This window comes from Perca fluviatilis, chromosome 8 (genome assembly GCF_010015445.1).
Source record: "Perca fluviatilis chromosome 8, GENO_Pfluv_1.0, whole genome shotgun sequence".
Taxonomy (NCBI): Eukaryota; Metazoa; Chordata; class Actinopteri; order Perciformes; family Percidae; genus Perca; species Perca fluviatilis.
Window position 1 is genome coordinate 9,250 of NC_053119.1, and position 18,251 is coordinate 27,500.

The 18,251-nt window shown below is 40.6% G+C and overlaps 1 protein-coding gene across 1 annotated transcript in view; it reads left to right on the top strand.

The window, feature by feature from the left end:
* Positions 1-345: 345 nt before the first annotated feature.
* Positions 346-18,251, top strand: part of lamb4 (laminin, beta 4) — a 57,814-nt gene continuing 39,908 nt past the window's right edge. The window contains exons 1-17 of the mRNA XM_039808962.1: positions 346-370; positions 6,348-6,411; positions 7,364-7,548; positions 8,738-8,873; positions 9,184-9,257; positions 10,084-10,272; positions 12,980-13,043; positions 13,167-13,381; positions 13,983-14,103; positions 14,249-14,437; positions 14,735-14,890; positions 15,453-15,556; positions 15,849-15,928; positions 16,130-16,346; positions 16,546-16,671; positions 16,768-16,956; positions 17,270-17,382. Coding sequence (XP_039664896.1) covers positions 6,390-6,411; positions 7,364-7,548; positions 8,738-8,873; positions 9,184-9,257; positions 10,084-10,272; positions 12,980-13,043; positions 13,167-13,381; positions 13,983-14,103; positions 14,249-14,437; positions 14,735-14,890; positions 15,453-15,556; positions 15,849-15,928; positions 16,130-16,346; positions 16,546-16,671; positions 16,768-16,956; positions 17,270-17,382 — 2,180 coding nt within the window. The 5' untranslated portion in view covers positions 346-370; positions 6,348-6,389. The remainder of the gene's footprint in view (positions 371-6,347; positions 6,412-7,363; positions 7,549-8,737; positions 8,874-9,183; positions 9,258-10,083; positions 10,273-12,979; positions 13,044-13,166; positions 13,382-13,982; positions 14,104-14,248; positions 14,438-14,734; positions 14,891-15,452; positions 15,557-15,848; positions 15,929-16,129; positions 16,347-16,545; positions 16,672-16,767; positions 16,957-17,269; positions 17,383-18,251) is intronic.

Consider the following 18,251-nt stretch of genomic DNA (forward strand, 5'->3'; position numbering starts at 1 on the left):
ATTGGTACCCCTGCTGACATCTGACGCCATGCCTCATCCCCTAATTCTTACATTTTTAGTTGAATGAACACCCAGTATCAGCAGAGCAAACTATTTTCATTAGTTTAAAACCTCTTTTGCTAAAATTTGCAGATGAAAAATGCTATTATTAGTAGTATTTTACTTTGAACACTAAAGTAAATACAATCCATATTTATCTTGTCTCTCTTACTCACACAAATCTCTCCCTCATTGATGTAAAACCTCTCCCTTTCCCTCTCTCCCTGCCCCCCCTCTTTCATTGACAGAAAAAGCCTGAGGCTACATGTGTCTCAGGTGTGCTGTTACCTGCCCAGATGTGTTAGTTCTCTCAGTGAAGCAGCAGAATCAGGTAGGCTCAAGTTCACTCTCTTGTCAACAGTTTTTATAATAAATGAAACTCGACTCGAGTCTCCTTGCTCTGGAGAAGTTAAACAGTTTGTAAATTACCTGGTGGTGGTTTATAATATTCGTACTGGCTGATTGAAAGTTTTATTTGTTTTATTGAAAATCTGTATTCAATCTGTTCTGGCTAACACAAACTCTTCACTCTTTAAAATTAAATATAACCTGATAAACCAAGCTTATATGTGTGTGTTTAGTTTTAGTTGTGAGCTGTAAATTAGGCAAATTATGCATCTGCAACAACAGCTGCAGCTCTGACACAGCATGGTGAAGCTGTCAATCATCCACAAAGTGCCGGGTGGACTAATGAGACAGCCGCAGTGAAAGAGCATTAATGACTGTAGCAGAATAAAAATGACCTTCAGTTGACCTTTGCTTTCAAAGTCTTTCTTTCCTAAAAATTCTAAATATTCAGTATACTTTTTGTCATTTCACGGAGTACTTGCATACACAGAAGACTTTTTTCACAGTAAAATTAATAAACAGAAATAAATACTTGAAAGTTAAAATGATGAAATCATATCTAGAATAAAACTAAAAACAAACATAACAATCAGTCCAAAATAGAAACCATTGTTAAAAAACTGTTTCTTAGGTTGTTAACATCGTAATGGTGATAAAGAATTGATGTGTTGTGTTTATCAGACTATCATTTAAAAGTTGAATAGATTTTGTTCTGCAAACAGCTGACCTAAAAGATCAAACTGTTATTGATCATCTTCAAAAGGATGATTTTAATTAGGTTCATTACTACCTGTTTATGAAGACAAGCTGTCTTTAAGTCCAAAACTACTACGCCAACAGTTTCTCCGTGTTCGTGATGGTGTTGATAGACAGTCTTTTCCCACAATGCAACAGTGGTTGGAGCAATTTGGGAAAACAAGTGGAATGTAACTCTATTTAAAGGGATACTTCACCAATTATCCTTAAGCTTTGTATCAGTAGAAACCCGGTACTATTTTCGAATGACCGTGCTTCCCTCCCTCATGCGACTAGATTTCTCTGTATTGTGGGTCTTGAAAAAAGCCTCTGATGATGCAAAAAATGTTTTCTGTCATCGGAGGCATTTTTGCCCAGAGTCTGTGGACTACAGCCAGCTAGTTCCGCATGTTTTCAACACGCCCATAGGGGGTTGGACTGTCTTTACCCGAGGCAAGCCGAGTGTCTGCCATCTTGAAGCTTCCCTAAACAGGCTCTGTCTTTTCAGCAGCAAACTTTTACAACAATTATGTGCATTCAAACTACCGCACATGTGTACCACCGGGATACATTGGTACAGATCGCAGAATATGCAGGAACCTTTATTACAGACGGAATACTTGACACACTACGCGAGATTTGCCTGCTATGGAGACCAGCACCTCAGTCTGCTGTGCTGCTCAATGCCGCTAGCCGGTAAGGGGACATCCTCAGCGGTGAAACGCGGAACAAGGGCAGGGGTATGAGCTAGGTAGGTGGAAAGCTAACCCCACATGTCCCATCAATCCTGCTTGCAAGTGTCCGCTCTGACAACAAACTGGACTACGTCCAACTTCAACGAAACTTCCAACGCGAGTTCAGAGACTGCTGTGTTTTTGTTTTTGTGGAAACATGGCTGAACAACAGTGTACCGGACTATCCAGCTACCAGGGCTACTGCTCTGTCACCGGGTAAGACTCGTGGAGGTGGGCTGTGTTAACACGGACTGGTGCAGAAATGGGGGGCTTGTATCCAACTAACTAACTGCTGGTGGAGTTTGTGACTGTTAAATGGTGACCATTCTACATTCCATGCAAATTCACAGCTGTATTTATACTCTGAGTTTACACCAAGCGCTAATGCTAGTATACGTTAGCTGAACTTCACCGAGCATATTATGTGTGTGAACTAGCTAAACGTAACCTGTTTCGTATGTCGTTTTTATATAATGTCGTTTTTATATATTTGAAATGTGTAACACCACTTGAGCCACGATGAAACATTGTTTCATGTATATGGTTGAAATGACAATGAAACACACTTGAGTTTAGTTGAATGCCTCACTGTCTGTCTATGGGCCCTATTTTAACGATCTGAAACGCAAGTATCAAACACCAAACGCAAGTTGCTTTGTGGACAGATCTCAGGTGTTGTTGCTATTATAGCGGCGGGATAAATGACTCATGCAAATCTAAACTGGGTTGGTCTGAAGTAGCTACATTACTCATAGGTGTGGTTTGGGCGTAACGTGCAATAAACCAATCAGAGTGTTATCTCACATTCCCTTTAAAAGCAGGCGCACTTGTTCCATGGTGGATTGTTATTATAATGGCGGATTTGCTAGGTGCACGCTCTTAATACATCCATTTGCGCACGCCAGGAGCAGTTCACAGCCAAGGAGACCGACGTTTGCTATTGATTTTTCTTTGTGACAAAATGTAAATAAAGAAATGTCACAAAAACATACTTTCTGATGTTTTGGGCTCACTCTCACTGAATCATGACATTATGAATGCATGGTGATATTTTTACAATGTAGTTGTACAATATAGTCTAACATTAGAGCAAGATGACCTCACTATAGACGATGCAGCTCTTCTGTCTCTCCTCTCCCGTGCTGCTGCTGGGGCATTTGGATTAAGCGGCATCGGCACATACAGTTAAACATCACATCTCCTTAAGTCCTCTAATATTTCCTCATTTATGTCATCAACACATCCATGATTCATGGAAATGTTGTGTAAAACAAGGTCATATTTTTCCTTGTATTTATGTATGGTTTGCAAAAATGGGAACTGCTGGGTCCGTGAGATGAGAGAAGCAAAGTGTATGCGTCGGTGTACAAAGTCAACTGCACTGGGTGCAAGATAGGGCCCTATGTCTGTAAACGGTACGCGTGGCTTGGGAGTGGACTCGTAAGGCCGGTTACACACTGCAGGCGTGGCGTGAGCGTGGCGTTTCTGTTGCGTGTCAGCTGCGTGTCAGCTGCATGGATTTTGTCTGTCTTTCCACACCAGAAAGGTGTCTGACGCCACGCTGCTGCTGCTAGCCTTGTCTGGACACATGGATGTTTCCCATTGATAAAATGAAATACCATGTTAAACATAAATATATACTGATCTGATTACAGCAAAGACAACGTCGGCAGTATTGACGGCAAAATAGGCTACAGAATATTTCGTTCTGTATTGACAGGTGCAATATTAGAAAATCGATTAAAACAAATTACATTCATATAGGCCTATCTGCATTTATATCAAAACCTAGAGGCTTTCAAACATCAACATATCATTTGTTAATATGTATTTGTGTCCAAATGACATATAAACATATTTTCCTATTCTATATTGCCTGGAAACGCTTCCAAAACGCTCGTCGGTCCTATTTCTAGCAGGCACGCATCTCAGGCGCGTCTCGAGCGGCTGACACGCTCGCGTGACGCGTCCAGTGTCTAACCGGCCTAAAGCAGCAAAGCAAGTGCATTCTGGGATTTGGTGTCTTTCATCCACATGAGCCAAAAACACATTTTTTGGCTTTTCTCTGCCTAGAAGGCACCAGTTTGTTAAAAAAATTCACATTTCTGCTACATAAGTGACCCAATTTAAAGATATATTCTTCTTTCCAACGGTGAAATATCCCTTTAACTTATTTTTATAATGTCGGTAAAGCTCAATGGAATTAAATATATATTTGAATCCTTATGTGTTTAAATAATAATAAACCTGTCTCTTTACTTCACACATCAGTTTACAGATTAAACGTTTATTATCTATTTTATTATTATCTTTGATAATGGAGCTTAAAAGCAGAATATTGTAATTTAAGACTGTACTGAACTAGGGCTTAGAAATCTAAAACATAATTATATATCTTCTTTTTAAATCGATAAAGTGTTAGTATGAAACTGTGTTTGCAAATGATACCAACAGAAGTTAATCACTGCTGTCAGTGTTTGAAATGCAGGTGCAGCAGTTTCACTGAAGTTCAGTAAATCCTCACCATTACTGCAGAGGCCCAAGCATTCCTGTTAAAGTTCATCAGTCCCCTGAGGCTTTACAGTTTCTCCTGGTTCAGCTCTGCTTCATGTCAGTTAAACACAAATGTGTCTGTCTAATATTGATTCTAGATACATTTAGAATAATGCACTGTTAACATAATATCAAATTAAATATCATCACCTTCCTAAAATAATAAAAGTCATTTTTTTCAGGTTTTTCAGAAAACACAAAAAATAAAACATGCTTGACATAGGCAATTATACTAAAGGTATAGAATCACATGACCTGTTCAACTGTAGGCAATTTTACCAGAGGTGGCCAGCACCATGAGGAGATGATTTAGGCAACAAAATTATTTTCGTTAAAAAATGACATAGGCAATTATTTTAGGAAGGTGACGATATTAAAGTTATTTAAACTAGAGTTTAACCATAAAGTTTGTCAGGCAGTCTCACTCTGATATGATTATCAGACAACATAACATTTTAATGACCTTATGACTGGAATCCCTACCTTTTAAACACTGAATTTAAGTGAATTTGAGTTTGTCTGTCTGTTTTTCCTGGCAGCCTCTTCTTTCCACAATAAAAGATTTAAAGTGCCCATATTATGAAAAAAACACTTTTTTCTGGTATTTGGGGTGTTCTTTTGTGTCTCTGGTGCTTCCACACACATACAAACTTTGAAAAAATTCCATCCATGCTGTTTTGAGTGAGATACGGTTTCTGAATGTGTCCTGCCTTCAGTCTCCTGGTGAGCTGTTCAAAATCGGCTCGGACTGTGACGTCACAATCCGAAATGAGCTGGCTAACCGCAACCGTTAGCTCGTAGCGTTAGCATTAGCATGCTAACGCTAATGCTAACACTAGCATGGTACCTCGTTCTCAATAGCAAAGCACTGCTACAACACACACAAGTTCACCATAATCTACAAAAGAACTACTTACATGTGCGCCCTCATTTAGAAGTCTCCCAGCTAATCCTGCCTTGTAACTGACTGAAGTTGGAGAAACAGCCTGTCTTTTACTTCTATGGAGCTAGCTAGCTGACATGATCTACATCTAAGCTACTGAGCATGTGCGAGTGCAATCAAAGATAGTACAGAAGAAGAAGATGAAAAGAGGTCTCACTCTGTAGCTAAAACAGAAACCAGGTGAAAAGAGGATCTACAGCAGTGAGAGAGAGCTGTGCAGTACAACAAAAATATGGTGTTTTTTGAAAATTAAACCATGTAAACATATTCTGGTACAACCTTAAAATACAATTATGAACCTGAAAATGAGTATAATATGGGCGCTTTAAGAGGATTCAGGATACTGCTGAGGAGATTGTGGATAAGTTAGGGGAGAAAGGGCAAGATAAGATCAAAGCATGTTCTGTCAATGCTTCAACTCTCATTCAGTTTAAAGTTATTCATTCGGCTGCTGAGACTAAACTGAACAGAATCTTTCCTTCAGTCTCTGCTACCTGTGATAATCAGAAAACAAACAGAATCGGCAGATTATTTTATGATTATTTTTACAGTTTTCAGCTGCGATCTAGAATGAAAATCTGCAGAATTTAGAGGACTTTTTTTCTTTTCTGCTCTTTACATCAGGGGTTTTTAATATCTGGTTGTCTTTTAGTTTTGAGGTCTGGGGTATTTACGAGGATTTTAATGTTTGCAGGTCTTTATGTGTGGTTCTTCAGGTAAGATATCCATTTTGCCCGGCTGATATTACAGTCATTATGACTTCATGATCTCTATTTTTTGTGTTGTTCTCTGACTGTTGATCAGTTTAGTTTTTTAATGTATCTGGTGATCAGTGTTGGCTTTTAGTTTTTTATGTTTGTGATCAGGACTCTTGGTTTGTGTTTTTTTTTAGATAAGACTTCTGGTGAGATCTGACATCAGGTCAACCATCAGACAATGAATTATACAGTTTAACTCATTATGTTTGAATAACTGTTTGTATTTGTCCTCCAAAGGAGAGAGAGTCCATCACAGACCATCAGTCGTGTCAAAACAATATGATCTTCATCTTCTTCACCAGTGAGTTCAGCTTGTTCGCCGTCACATTTCTCTCTCATCACTTAGACACCTGACTCATATGGAAGGAAGGAAGGAAGTGAAGAGAGATGGGAAACATGTTAAGCACGGAACATATTATTATTGATAATATTCCTGTAGAAAGAAAGGATTCAGAGTATTGATCCATGTTAAGATGGTTAAAAGATGGTTAGAAGAGATAACTCTTGTTATGATTTGATACTATAAATAAAATTGAATTGAATTAAAAATTGCTCTACATATAAAATGTATCATTATTATTATTATTATTTAAATATCTCACATTACTGTATTGTGTCAACAGTTAACTTAATTTAATATAGGATGAGGAGTTTTCTTTTGTGGGGTGCAAATGTTCCACCAAAACAAGTTCCTTCCTGAGACAAACATCAAACATCCCAGAGGATGTTTTCCTCCTATCTCAGTATGCATCTGTGGTGTAGCCACACCTTACTCCACAGTGCTGTAGACATAGAGCTGGCAGTTAGATATATATTGATCCAGGCAGTCTATATCAGGTGTGTAGATAAAGTAGAATCAGACGTTTTGTTCTTTCAGCAAGTAAAGTTTCCTCAGATGTGTAATAACTTGTTAAACTCTGATGGAGAAGTTTTCTACTTGCTGTCCCTTGTTTTGTTTCCGATTCGTTTGTATTTAAAAACATATATACAATATGATATGTAATGATTCTTGACTGAAATTGTAGCTTAAACAATGATGCAAAATAAAGTCTTTATTCATGGTCATGGTTCTGGGTTTTTGATAGGTCTGTTTGGAGATTTATTTTGAATGTTCACTCCTTATCCTTATTTTATCAGTTGTAAATAAGCTTTCTGTCTGCTGAATGTATTTACACACATTAATTTAAAATTCATATAGATTTGAGGTTTCCACTAGAATTTAAAATCCTACTGACCCATCTATATTTCTGCAGTTTTTCTTCCAGCAGCTCTGTTTCAGGACCCCTGGGACATCCGGGACCTTCAGGATCAGTGTCCCGACGGCTCCTGTAACCCCCAGCTTGGTGACCTGATGGTGGGTCGAGCAGCTCAGCTGTCTGCCTCATCTACCTGCGGTCTGGACGGACCAGAAAACTACTGCATCATCGGGTACCTGGAGGTCAGAGGTCACCTTATATTAATCCTTTTCTCATGACGCATTCGTCCATATAGCTCTGAAAAGTAAAGCACTGTAATCCATATGTATTGCACGCATTTATTACTATCAGCAGCATGTTGACTGCTGCTGTATAAGAGCGTGAAGATCCTCATGGGAAGGATGTCGAGGGGGGATGTTTGGCTCCTAAAACACAGGGCTTTTAAGAGGAGAGCAGAGTTCATGTCCTGGAAGAAGTTAAGATAAAAAACACAAGACTTTCACCCAGGAAATGAGTATTATTTAGGGGGACCACTGTCTTAACCCAAACCACAATCTTTCTTTTTCTAATCGTAACTAGTCATTTTGGTGTCTAGACTTAACTGTCGGCTATTTTCAACTGTAACGGCATCTGAAAGGACTGTCACCTCACGGTGCTCTGTACCCGGCTCACCTTTTCACTGCTAAATTTATCTGTAAAGACCACTAAACTTAACTGTCATGTGGGTTTTCGTGGGATTTCATACGAATTGTAACTTTTTGTACGATACAACCTGTTCATTAGAATGCGTTGCCCTATAACGGGGGTCAGGGACTGATCATACCAAGGTAAAGGATTCTGTTTTTAAGTGCAGCTAAACTCTGTTCTCTCTCTGAATACTTTTTTCCTCTGTGTTGTGTGTCCTTTTTCTGATTGACGTGTTTCTGGCTCGTACTCTGACTTTCAAACAGAAACATGTTCTGATCTGTCACTTCATTATGCGATGCTGTTCTTTACACCCTGAGGAATCACTTTTCCTCATGACTGCATTTTCCTTCTTTTTCCTCCTCCTGCAGAATCTCTCTCTTCATTCCATTCAATCTTTATTCTCTCACAGACATGTTTCTTTACAAACTGTCTCTACACTTCTGTTTTTCACTGTTGTGTTCTCCTCTACACTGTAGAAATCATTCAGTCTAATGTTCAACACTTACTGCATGTATTGTGATTTTTACAAAGGTTCAGCAGCAGACAGAAGAAATCAGATCACTGCTCAATAATCAAAATCAAAGTTGATTGTAGGAAATTATTTAAAAAAGTTAACTTGCATTAAAATGGGTTAAATAATCAGACTGCTGAAGACAATGAGACTTCATCAACAGTTTAGGATGTTAGTTGTATATATGATGGTGATTATTAATCAGGATGGTTAAATTTGTTCTCGTCCTTCAGGAGGAGAGAAAATGTTTCACATGTGACTCTCGGCTGCCGTTCAATCTCTATAGCAACCCCAACAGCCACCGCATTGAGAACGTCATCACGACCTTCGACCCCGAGAGGAGAATGAAATGGTGGCAGTCTGAGAATGGTACGTTTTAAAACTGTCCAATCAGAGTAAGACTCACCTGAAGTTTAAATGTTTCATCTGCAGACGTTTTCTTCTCAGAGTCTTTAAAGCAGTGAACCATCACATGAAGCGTGACAAACTCACAGCTGATCAGTGATCTCTATTCTCCAACAGGAAGCACTCAGTGTTTGTCTTACTCTGGTATTGGAAAATCGACTCACAAAGAATAAGCAGTTCTGTGTTTCTGAAACCTAACCTGGTGATAGTACAGAGATAATGATTGTATAATAAATCCATCCCATGAGTAACTAAAGCGCTGTGTCATCTGCAGGAGTTCATAAGGTCAGCATTCAGCTGGATCTGGAGACCATGTTCCAGTTCAGTCATCTGGTCCTCAACTTCAAGGTAAATCACCAAACACACACACCTTCTAGATAAATTATTAGGCCGGTTACACACTGCAGGTATGGCGTGAGCGTGGCGTTTCTGTTGCGTGTCAGCTGCATGTCAGCTGCGTGAAAAATAGGCGTCGGTTCTATTTCTAGCAGGCACGCGTCTCACGCAGGCAGTGTGTAAGCTCTAACCTGTTAACATGGGAGCCGAAATATAAACGGACACGCCACGTGGCTGACACGCTTGCGTGACACGTCCAGTGTGTAACCGGCCTTAGAGGACCACAGGCCAACTTACTTCCCTAACTCTGATTGACTGATGGTTTATCTTTGACTGTTGATGAATCAGGTGTACTGTTCCTCTTTCAGTTTCTCTGTGAATCTATTATAGAGAACTCTTATTGAGCAGTGAGTGCCCACTTTCCGAATGGCTCTGATTCTGAAAGTGATATTCCCAGTTCAATATCTCCGTTGACATGTCATTAAATGCTGATATAAAGAGTTTTGTATCTTCTACGGGAGCAGAAACCTTTATTTTACAACCTCACAGCTCGTGGTCAGTCTACCTTGGATGGTTTAGACATCATGACTGATTATCTAAATCCTTACAGAGAAACTGAACAGATTTTTACACTGTCCTCTATTTCCATGAAATATTTTAAACCTGTAGAGTAAGCACTGATAAACTAAAGTAAAACCAAACAATTAAAATTGTATGTATCATATGTGTTGTGTGACATTTGTGGTCACGTCACATCACTTGTTCCTTTCAACATGTGAACCAACATAGAAAAGGAATATTGTCTAATGTAATTTCCTGTGCGCTCTGTCTCTGTCAGAGTTTCCGTCCGGCGGCCATGTTGGTGGAGCGATCAAAGGATTTCGGAAGAAGCTGGAAAGTTTTTCGTTATTTTGCAGAAGACTGTTTGCTTCATTTCCCTTCAGTGTCCGATCAGCCGGCCGACAGTGTCGACGATGTTGTCTGCGACAGCAGATACTCCAGCTCAGATCCGTCCACTGACGGAGAGGTAACACACACGCCCACTCGCACATACACACACACTGTAGCAGGACAAGAATGGACCAGAGTCAGGTTTGCAGTGAAAATCCACTAAGGTGGATGCTTCATTTTTCTTGGTGCAGCAAAGTAAGCAGTGTGGCTGGTGGGCCATGTGGCGTCAGGGCTTGGGGAATTCAGCTGCGTAGGGGAGGTGCTGTGGCCCTTCACCAGTGAAGTTGTGCACGGCGTGGACAGGAGGTCTTGAGTTCTGGTGCAGATTGGGGGGGTCTTTCGGCTCCCATCTTCCTTGGCTTCAATATATGGGCTTTCTGGGTGCAGGAGATAGAGCAGTGGTTAGTTTGAGAGGCAAACACAGACTGACTTGCCTTGGTTGGCGTGGCTCCTTTTGTCCTGTCACACACACACACACAGATAGACAGATACACACACACACACACACACACACACACACACAAACACTTATAGTGTAGTGGCTTCAAATGACAAACAAAAATGCCTGTCTTTTACTGTGAACATTTCACTGCTTGATATGCTGCAACAGGAAAGTGAACAAACTTAAGCATGCCAGACATTAATTTGCAGCATCTCATGGTCATCTCATCAGTCAAGATAGCGAGAAGACACAACAGACAACTTCCGCGTAGGCTACTTTAGAAGAAAAGCACTTCCTGTGACATCTGTGGTAATACAAAATGACTGTAATCAACAAATAACCAAATAAGGTTGTGTAGATTTCTCACATATTAGCTGTAAATCATGTAAATAGCAAGTTTGCAACCTCACCATAATTTAACATTCCCTTCAGACTGATTTAAACTTAACATGAATTGCTTATTTAAGTGTTTTGAACAATCATTTCACAACAACACTCACTTAGACATTAACCCTCTGAAAACCACCACGGACATATATTTGTCTTTTTCATTTGGGAATGGGGGATGTTTAGGGGGAATAAGCAGGTCAACAGATGTCACATAGAAGTGTTGTACATCATCTGAATGTTGTGGACCTGAGGAATAATTCAAGATAGAGCTCAGTACTTTGTGTCAAGTTCAGGCGCCTATTCAAATGTTGAAAGTTTAGAGTATAATGGTAGGGTAAGTAAATGATGGTTATTCTCATGCTCACTTATGTCTCATCAGTTGTTGCAGCAATTTCTAGGTTGGGACTATTTGTAACACAGATTTGGTGCAGGTTAGGGTTATTGGGTTAGTTAGTTATTACCGCTGTAAGAATTGATAAAAATGATCAAATTTCCCATAAAATGTCACATTAAAACTGAGACCTTGAAGAAATGATAGAAAAATTCCCTCTGAATGCCCTCAGTCTCAAGTTTGTATGTAAAGTTTCAGCCAGACATCCTCTGAATGCCCTCGGTCTCTAGTTTGTCTGTAAAGTTTCAGCCAGACATCCTTTGAATGCCCTAGTCTCCAGTTGTCTGTAAAGTTTCAGCCAGACATCCTTTGAATGCCCTCGGTCTCTAGTTTGTCTGTAAAGTTTCAACCAGACATCCTATAAATGCCCTCGGTCTCTAATTTGTCTGTAAATTTTCAGCCAGACATCCTCTGAATGCCCTCGATCTCTAGTTTGTCTGTAAAGTTTCAGCCAGACATCCTTTGAATGCCCTAGTCTCCAGTTGTCTGTAAAGTTTCAGCTAGACATCCTCTGAATGCCCTCGGTCTCCAGTTTGTCTGTAAATTTTCAGCCAGACATCCTCTGAATGCCCTCGGTCTCTAGTTTGTCTGTAAAGTTTCAACCAGACATCCTCTAAATGCCCTCGGTCTCCAGTTTGTCTGTAAAGTTTCAGCCAGACATCCTCTGAATGCCCTCAGTCTCTAGTTTGTGTCTGTAAAGTTTCAGCCAGACAACCTCTGAATGCCCTCAGTCTCTAGTTTGTCTGTAAAGTTTCAGCCAGACATCCTCTGAATGCCCTCAGTCTCTAGTTTGTGTCTGTAAAGTTTCAGCCAGACAACCTCTGAATGCCCTCGTTCTCTAGTTTGTCTGTAAAGTTTCAACCAGACATCCTCTAAATGCCCTCGGTCTCCAGTTTGTCTGTAAAGTTTCAGCCAGACATCCTCTGAATGCCCTCAGTCTCTAGTTTGTGTCTGTAAAGTTTCAGCCAGACAACCTCTGAATGCCCTCAGTCTCTAGTTTGTCTGTAAAGTTTCATGGCGCCATGATTATCCTTGAGGTCACAACAGCTCATTTTATACAATCAGGTCAAGTTTCAGCTACAATGAAATGGCTCTTTTAGGGACTAAAATCATCACACATGAAAACTGTTTGGTTCATTGAATCCACAGAGTGTCAGCTTTCCAGTCAGACCCAAGTTTACAGACCCTAGTATGCAGAAATACACACCATCAAAACACACAATTTTAGAAGAAAAGAAAACATCTATGATGTCAAATGTTATCACTTTATTAGGGCGTCAGTCGTCGTTAACATCGTCAGGACCCTTTTTCTGTCACTTTTCAACACTGGGAGTCCCGTTGTAAATTGTGGACTGATCCAATTCATATCAAACCATAGATTACAAACAATTTCACGAGACAGTGGGAGGTTTAAATTAACAAAACAAACTGGACAAATTAAATTGCAGTTGTTTTATTCGTACCACTACTTCTTTTATAAACATTTTCTGTGTCTGTCTTTTTCTGTGCTTAGAAATCTGTATTGTATTCAGAATGTGTTTTATTGTGTTTGTCCACCAGGTGGTGCTGAAAGCTCTTGATCCTGTCTTTGAAATAGAAAACCTGTACGCACCACACATTCAAGGTCAGGTGACATTACAACAGAGAAAACTGCTCTCTGATTGGCTCTCAGCTGTTTGTTAAACAGTTCAGAACATATTTATATCTGACAAAGAGAGAGAACATGTTTTCTAACCTTTGTCCCCAGATCTGATCACCTTGACAAATATCCGCGTGAACTTCACTCGTCTGTTCACATTGGGCGACACACTACTGGGGCGCAGACGCAGGAACCCTCAGGACAAATATTACTATGCTCTTTACAACATGGTGGTCCGAGGAAGCTGCTTCTGTCACGGACACGCTGGCCAATGTACGCATGTGGATGGAGGAAGAGGGGATGTCTTTACCAAGACTACCATGGTACGGACCGGAAGGGTTTCTAAACCAATCAGCTGACCGGAAGGGTTTCTGATCCGGTCAGCTGACCTGTGTTCCCCTGAGCAGCGTGATGTCATGAACATGTGATTTAATCACAGTTAAAGCAGTAAATAGTTTGTGTCACTGCTCTCTGACTGATTTCATGAACTGAAGGAGACATTTTTCTGTAAAAAGACAACATATACTGTAAGAATATTAACTTTAAGATAAATGCAGACTGATTTAGTGACACTGCTGCTTTAACAAATTAAATGTTCGTTTTTATGATGATTTAATCACCTGTAACCTGTTGGATCGGCTGCCCCATCAGGAGTTCCAGGACCCTGTTTTAATCTTTAGTCTAGCTTTCTGCATATTTCCTCCAAATTTACTTTACTCTGAACCACCATCAGTGACATTGGAATCAAATGTCCTGAGACATCTTTCTCAGATTTCTGTGTAAAACCACATTTCCAGTGTTGTTGGAGCAGTTCAGAGACAGGAAAAGAAATAAATACTGATTACACTGTTTCTGTGTGAACAAACATGTTAAACTAACCATACCAGGTGATTTCTGCAGGTAAAGATGTTTTCTATTCTTCAGGTTCAAGGTCGATGTGTTTGTCAGCACAATACAGCCGGAGATAACTGTGAGAGATGTCAGGACTTTCACCACGACTCCCCCTGGAGGCCTGGAGGAGAAAACGATGCCAACATCTGCAGGAGTAAAACAGAACCCCTTCTTTATGTTGATACAAAACATAAAATAACCGCCAACATCTGCACTGGACTAAATCTCTTTCTATGTGGATACAAACATCGACACTTCTCATTTCACTTTGTAATCATGCCCTGGTGTTTCTCTTTCAGGATGTAACTGTCACGGTCACTCAGACTCGTGTCACTTTGACTCCGCTCGTTTCAAAGTGACAGGCAGCGTGAGCGGCGGTATCTGTGACGACTGCCGTCATGACAGGACGGGGCCTCAGTGTGAACGATGTCGACCATTTCTGTATCAAGATCCACAGAGAACGACAGACGACCCACACGCCTGCATACGTATGCTTCAACTGCTTTGCTGTGAAAACCCTGAAGTGATCAAGACATGAGGAGGACTCACCCTGGTCACAACCCAGATTTTATGTACAAGAGAACAACTCACCCTGACCCAGATTTTTTAGACAAGAGGGGGAATAACGCTGACCCAGATCCAGATTTTATAGTCAAAATCATGGACATGTGTTTATGTCTTGAGAACTGGTGGAAGTAAAACTCTCATTCTGTTAAGCCTGTAGTGATGGTCAGAGAGAGGTAGAGAACAGTCATATTCATAACTTAGATTGTGTTGTGTTTCAGCGTGTGACTGCGACCCAGCCGGTTCTCAGGGCGGTGGTCTGTGTGATGCTCTGAGCGGCCATTGTGTCTGTAAAGAAAACGTGGAGGGTCAACTCTGTGATCGCTGCAAACACGGCTTCTTCAATCTGAGACAGGACAATCCCGCTGGCTGTCAGGGTGAGAAATCACTTTTTTTTATCTTTTTTAAACCTTTAATGAACAAACGGCATTGAAGCAGAGAAGCTTCATGTTCGTGTTTAAGCCCTTTGAGATGACTGGCTGTGATTCGAGGCTCCAGTTGTTCAACAGAAACATGAACTTGAATTAGGCATGAGCTACAATTAGCAGAATGTTTAACTACGGCTGCTGTGCCACGTTTCCTCTCACACGTCCTCAGCTGTCTACATCTTAATTGCTGCTTGTAGAAACAACTTATGTGGGCATTTTTTCGGGGGAGGACAGTCTCGTATATACATGTCTATGTCTTAGTATACACTTTTTAATCCTTTTATGTGTACAAAGTAGTTCAATGTTTTACCTTTGTTCAGCCTTCTGTTCTTGTCTTTAGCCATACATCCATTCTGTGTAAGTTCACACTAGTTATATGTTTGAAAAATACTAGTATACAGTATAGTTCAACTATATAACATCATTTTTTTGTGTGTGGACACCGGCCATAAAAATGATCCTGAAACATTGCTGCATATCATGTCTGTCTGATGTTGTGCGTGTGTTTCAGTGTGCAGGTGTCATGTTTTAGGAAGTGTCGGGTCTTGCGATCAGCTGACAGGAAGTTGTGAATGTGACCATTTGGCAATCGGACCGCTGTGTGATCGATGTCTGGTAGGTTTCATCTTAATGAATCAGTCTGTGAAATGCAGAAAACTACAAACATCTGCTAAAAAAGTTTATATAACACTTTAGACACCACACTTTATCCCAAAGAGCTTTACACGGTATGATCCTGACTCCGTTATGACTCCGTTATGATCCTGACTCCGTTATGACTCCGTTATGATCCTGACTCCGTTATGACTCCGGTATGATCCTGACTCTGTTATGACTCTGTTATGATCCTGACTCCGTTATGACTCTGTTGACTAATGACTAATGATTAATTTGTTTTCGTATTCAGGAAGGTTTCTGGGGTTTGGGAAACTCTGTGTTCAGATGTTCGCCCTGCAACTGCGATGTTGGAGGAGCTTACAGCACCACGTATGTTTCCTCTGATTTTATTCAGCTTTTGAAATATTTAATGAATGAATGGCTGAAAAGGAACTAAAGATCAGGTCAATTTGATTTCCACAGCCTAGAATCCCATATTAGTCTCAGCTATTAATACCAGATAAATAAATCCTAACTCAAATCCTAATCTCATTATTTACTTCCTGTCTCCTTTGTCACTTCCTGTCCCAGGTGTTCTCCGGAGGACGGACAGTGTCAGTGTTTACCCAACATGGTGGGTCGGCGCTGCTCCGACCCTGCCCCCGGCTACTTCCTGCCTCTGTTGGACTACTTCCTGTTTGAGGCGGAGCTCGCTTCTCCGCTGCACGGAGGAAGCTCTCCTCTGTCTACTCCTCCATCTTCTTCTTCTCCTCTGGTGATAACTCAGTCATCTTCTTCTTCTCCTCTGGTGAGAACTGAAGAGTCAATGTGATGATCAGAGAGATCAGAGACAGTAGTGTGCCTCCATGTTTCTGTGTGTTCACTTCTTAGTAACATCTGTGTGTGTGTGTTTGTGTGTGTGTGTGTGTCTCTGTGTATGTGTGTGTGTGTGTGTGTGTGTGTCTGTGTGTGTCTTTGTGTCTGTGTGTCTGTGAGTCTGTCTCCAGGTCAACCCTGGTGTTTTGCCACGGTGTGAGAAGTATTTCAGAGAGCAGGGTTATGACTTTAAGTTCACTAATGGACGAGTCGTTCTGGTTCGAAGGACTCCAAGACTCGCCCGCCGGAGGAGACAGGTGGGATATTTATTTATTTCCCGGTTTGAGCTTTCAGCCAATCAGATGGTCCTCCTGAGCCCTGAGTATTAGCTAATGATTGTTTCCATCCTGCAGCAGAGAGGCCTCCCTCTGGACCCGGGTCACGCCCTGCAGATCGTTCCCCGTCAGAGGACAGCTGACCGCCCCGTCACCTGGACCGGCCTGGGATTTGTCAGAGTGTTGGAGGGGGCGGGGCTTAGGTTCACTGTAGACAACCTCCCGTCGTCTATGGATTACCAGCTTGTGATTCGTTATGAGCCAGAGGTAAACGAATGGTCAGGGTTCTGGTTTTTATCTGGTTTTTATCTAAATTTTTACAAACTTTAATCTTCAGATATTAAATGACGAAGCTCTGGTAATGGTTTTGTATCTTTTTACTATGAACTGTTTTATAAAAGCAAATAGACAACAGCAATGACATTAATTGTAAAAAGACATTAAATTGAATCACTTCACACAGAAATAATTAACAGTAAACACCGGAGCCTCCAACCTTCATGGTGACTTTTATTTCCTGGCTGCTTTAATTACAAATTGCTCTTCCTGTATTAAAACATCAGCTGATCTTTCTTTGCAGTCTCCGTCTGATTGGCTGGCTTCAGTCAGCATCATTGCAGTGTCGCTGGGTGACGGCAGATGCAGCAGCGACCCGACAGGAAGTAAAACACTGATTCTTCCTGGAAACTCCAGGTGAGACTCTGTCAGAAAAGTATGTTTTTGAGAGTGTTTTGATCAGAAGGAAGGGCATATGACACTTCACGTGTGAAATAAATACTCTTAAAGATGCAAACAGTCAATCCTCAGTAAGATGAATTTAGTTATATACAGGGCTCTCAAGTTTTGAACAGAGTTCAGAGTGAGATTTTGGCAGCAGGGGTTTGGGTGGGGATGGGGGTCTGATCTGATAAACGACACATAAATTCGTACAAATACTTTTTTTTTATTTAATTCAGCATTTCTTTGTGCTGGATAAAATATAATGAAATAGCCTAGGCCAAAGGTTTTCATAATGGGGGCCAGGAGGTTGTGCAGTAAAAATAAAAGGAAAGAGAAAACTAAAAATATTCCAAATTATTATGGGCATTGTTATAAAAGTATTATGGGTAGACCTATTATAAAATGGGTATCTTTATAAAAATATAAAACTGTCAGAGTAGCCCTGCAGCCGATTCAACATGTAGCTATAATAATAATAATAATAATAATAATAATAATTATAATAATATTAATAATAGGCGCAAAAGCTGTTTCCTCTGTTGATTTCTGCCGCCACAGTATCAGAAATAGGGCAGACGCACAACAGGGTTTCCTCTATGTACATGTAGTATATAAAGTCATAATTACACGACTCTACAGAACCGTGTGCTCTACTGCAGGGGTCTTCAACGTTTTGAAAGCAAAGGACCCCTTAACTGAAAGAGAGATGGCATAGGGACCCCCTACTACATATATTGTATAAAAGTAAGTTGCATATTATTAAACTGGGCCTACCATAACATGTAGGGCGCTAGAGCCTTTTTTGCCAAGCTATTCAAATAGCCTAATAATTGGTGGCATGC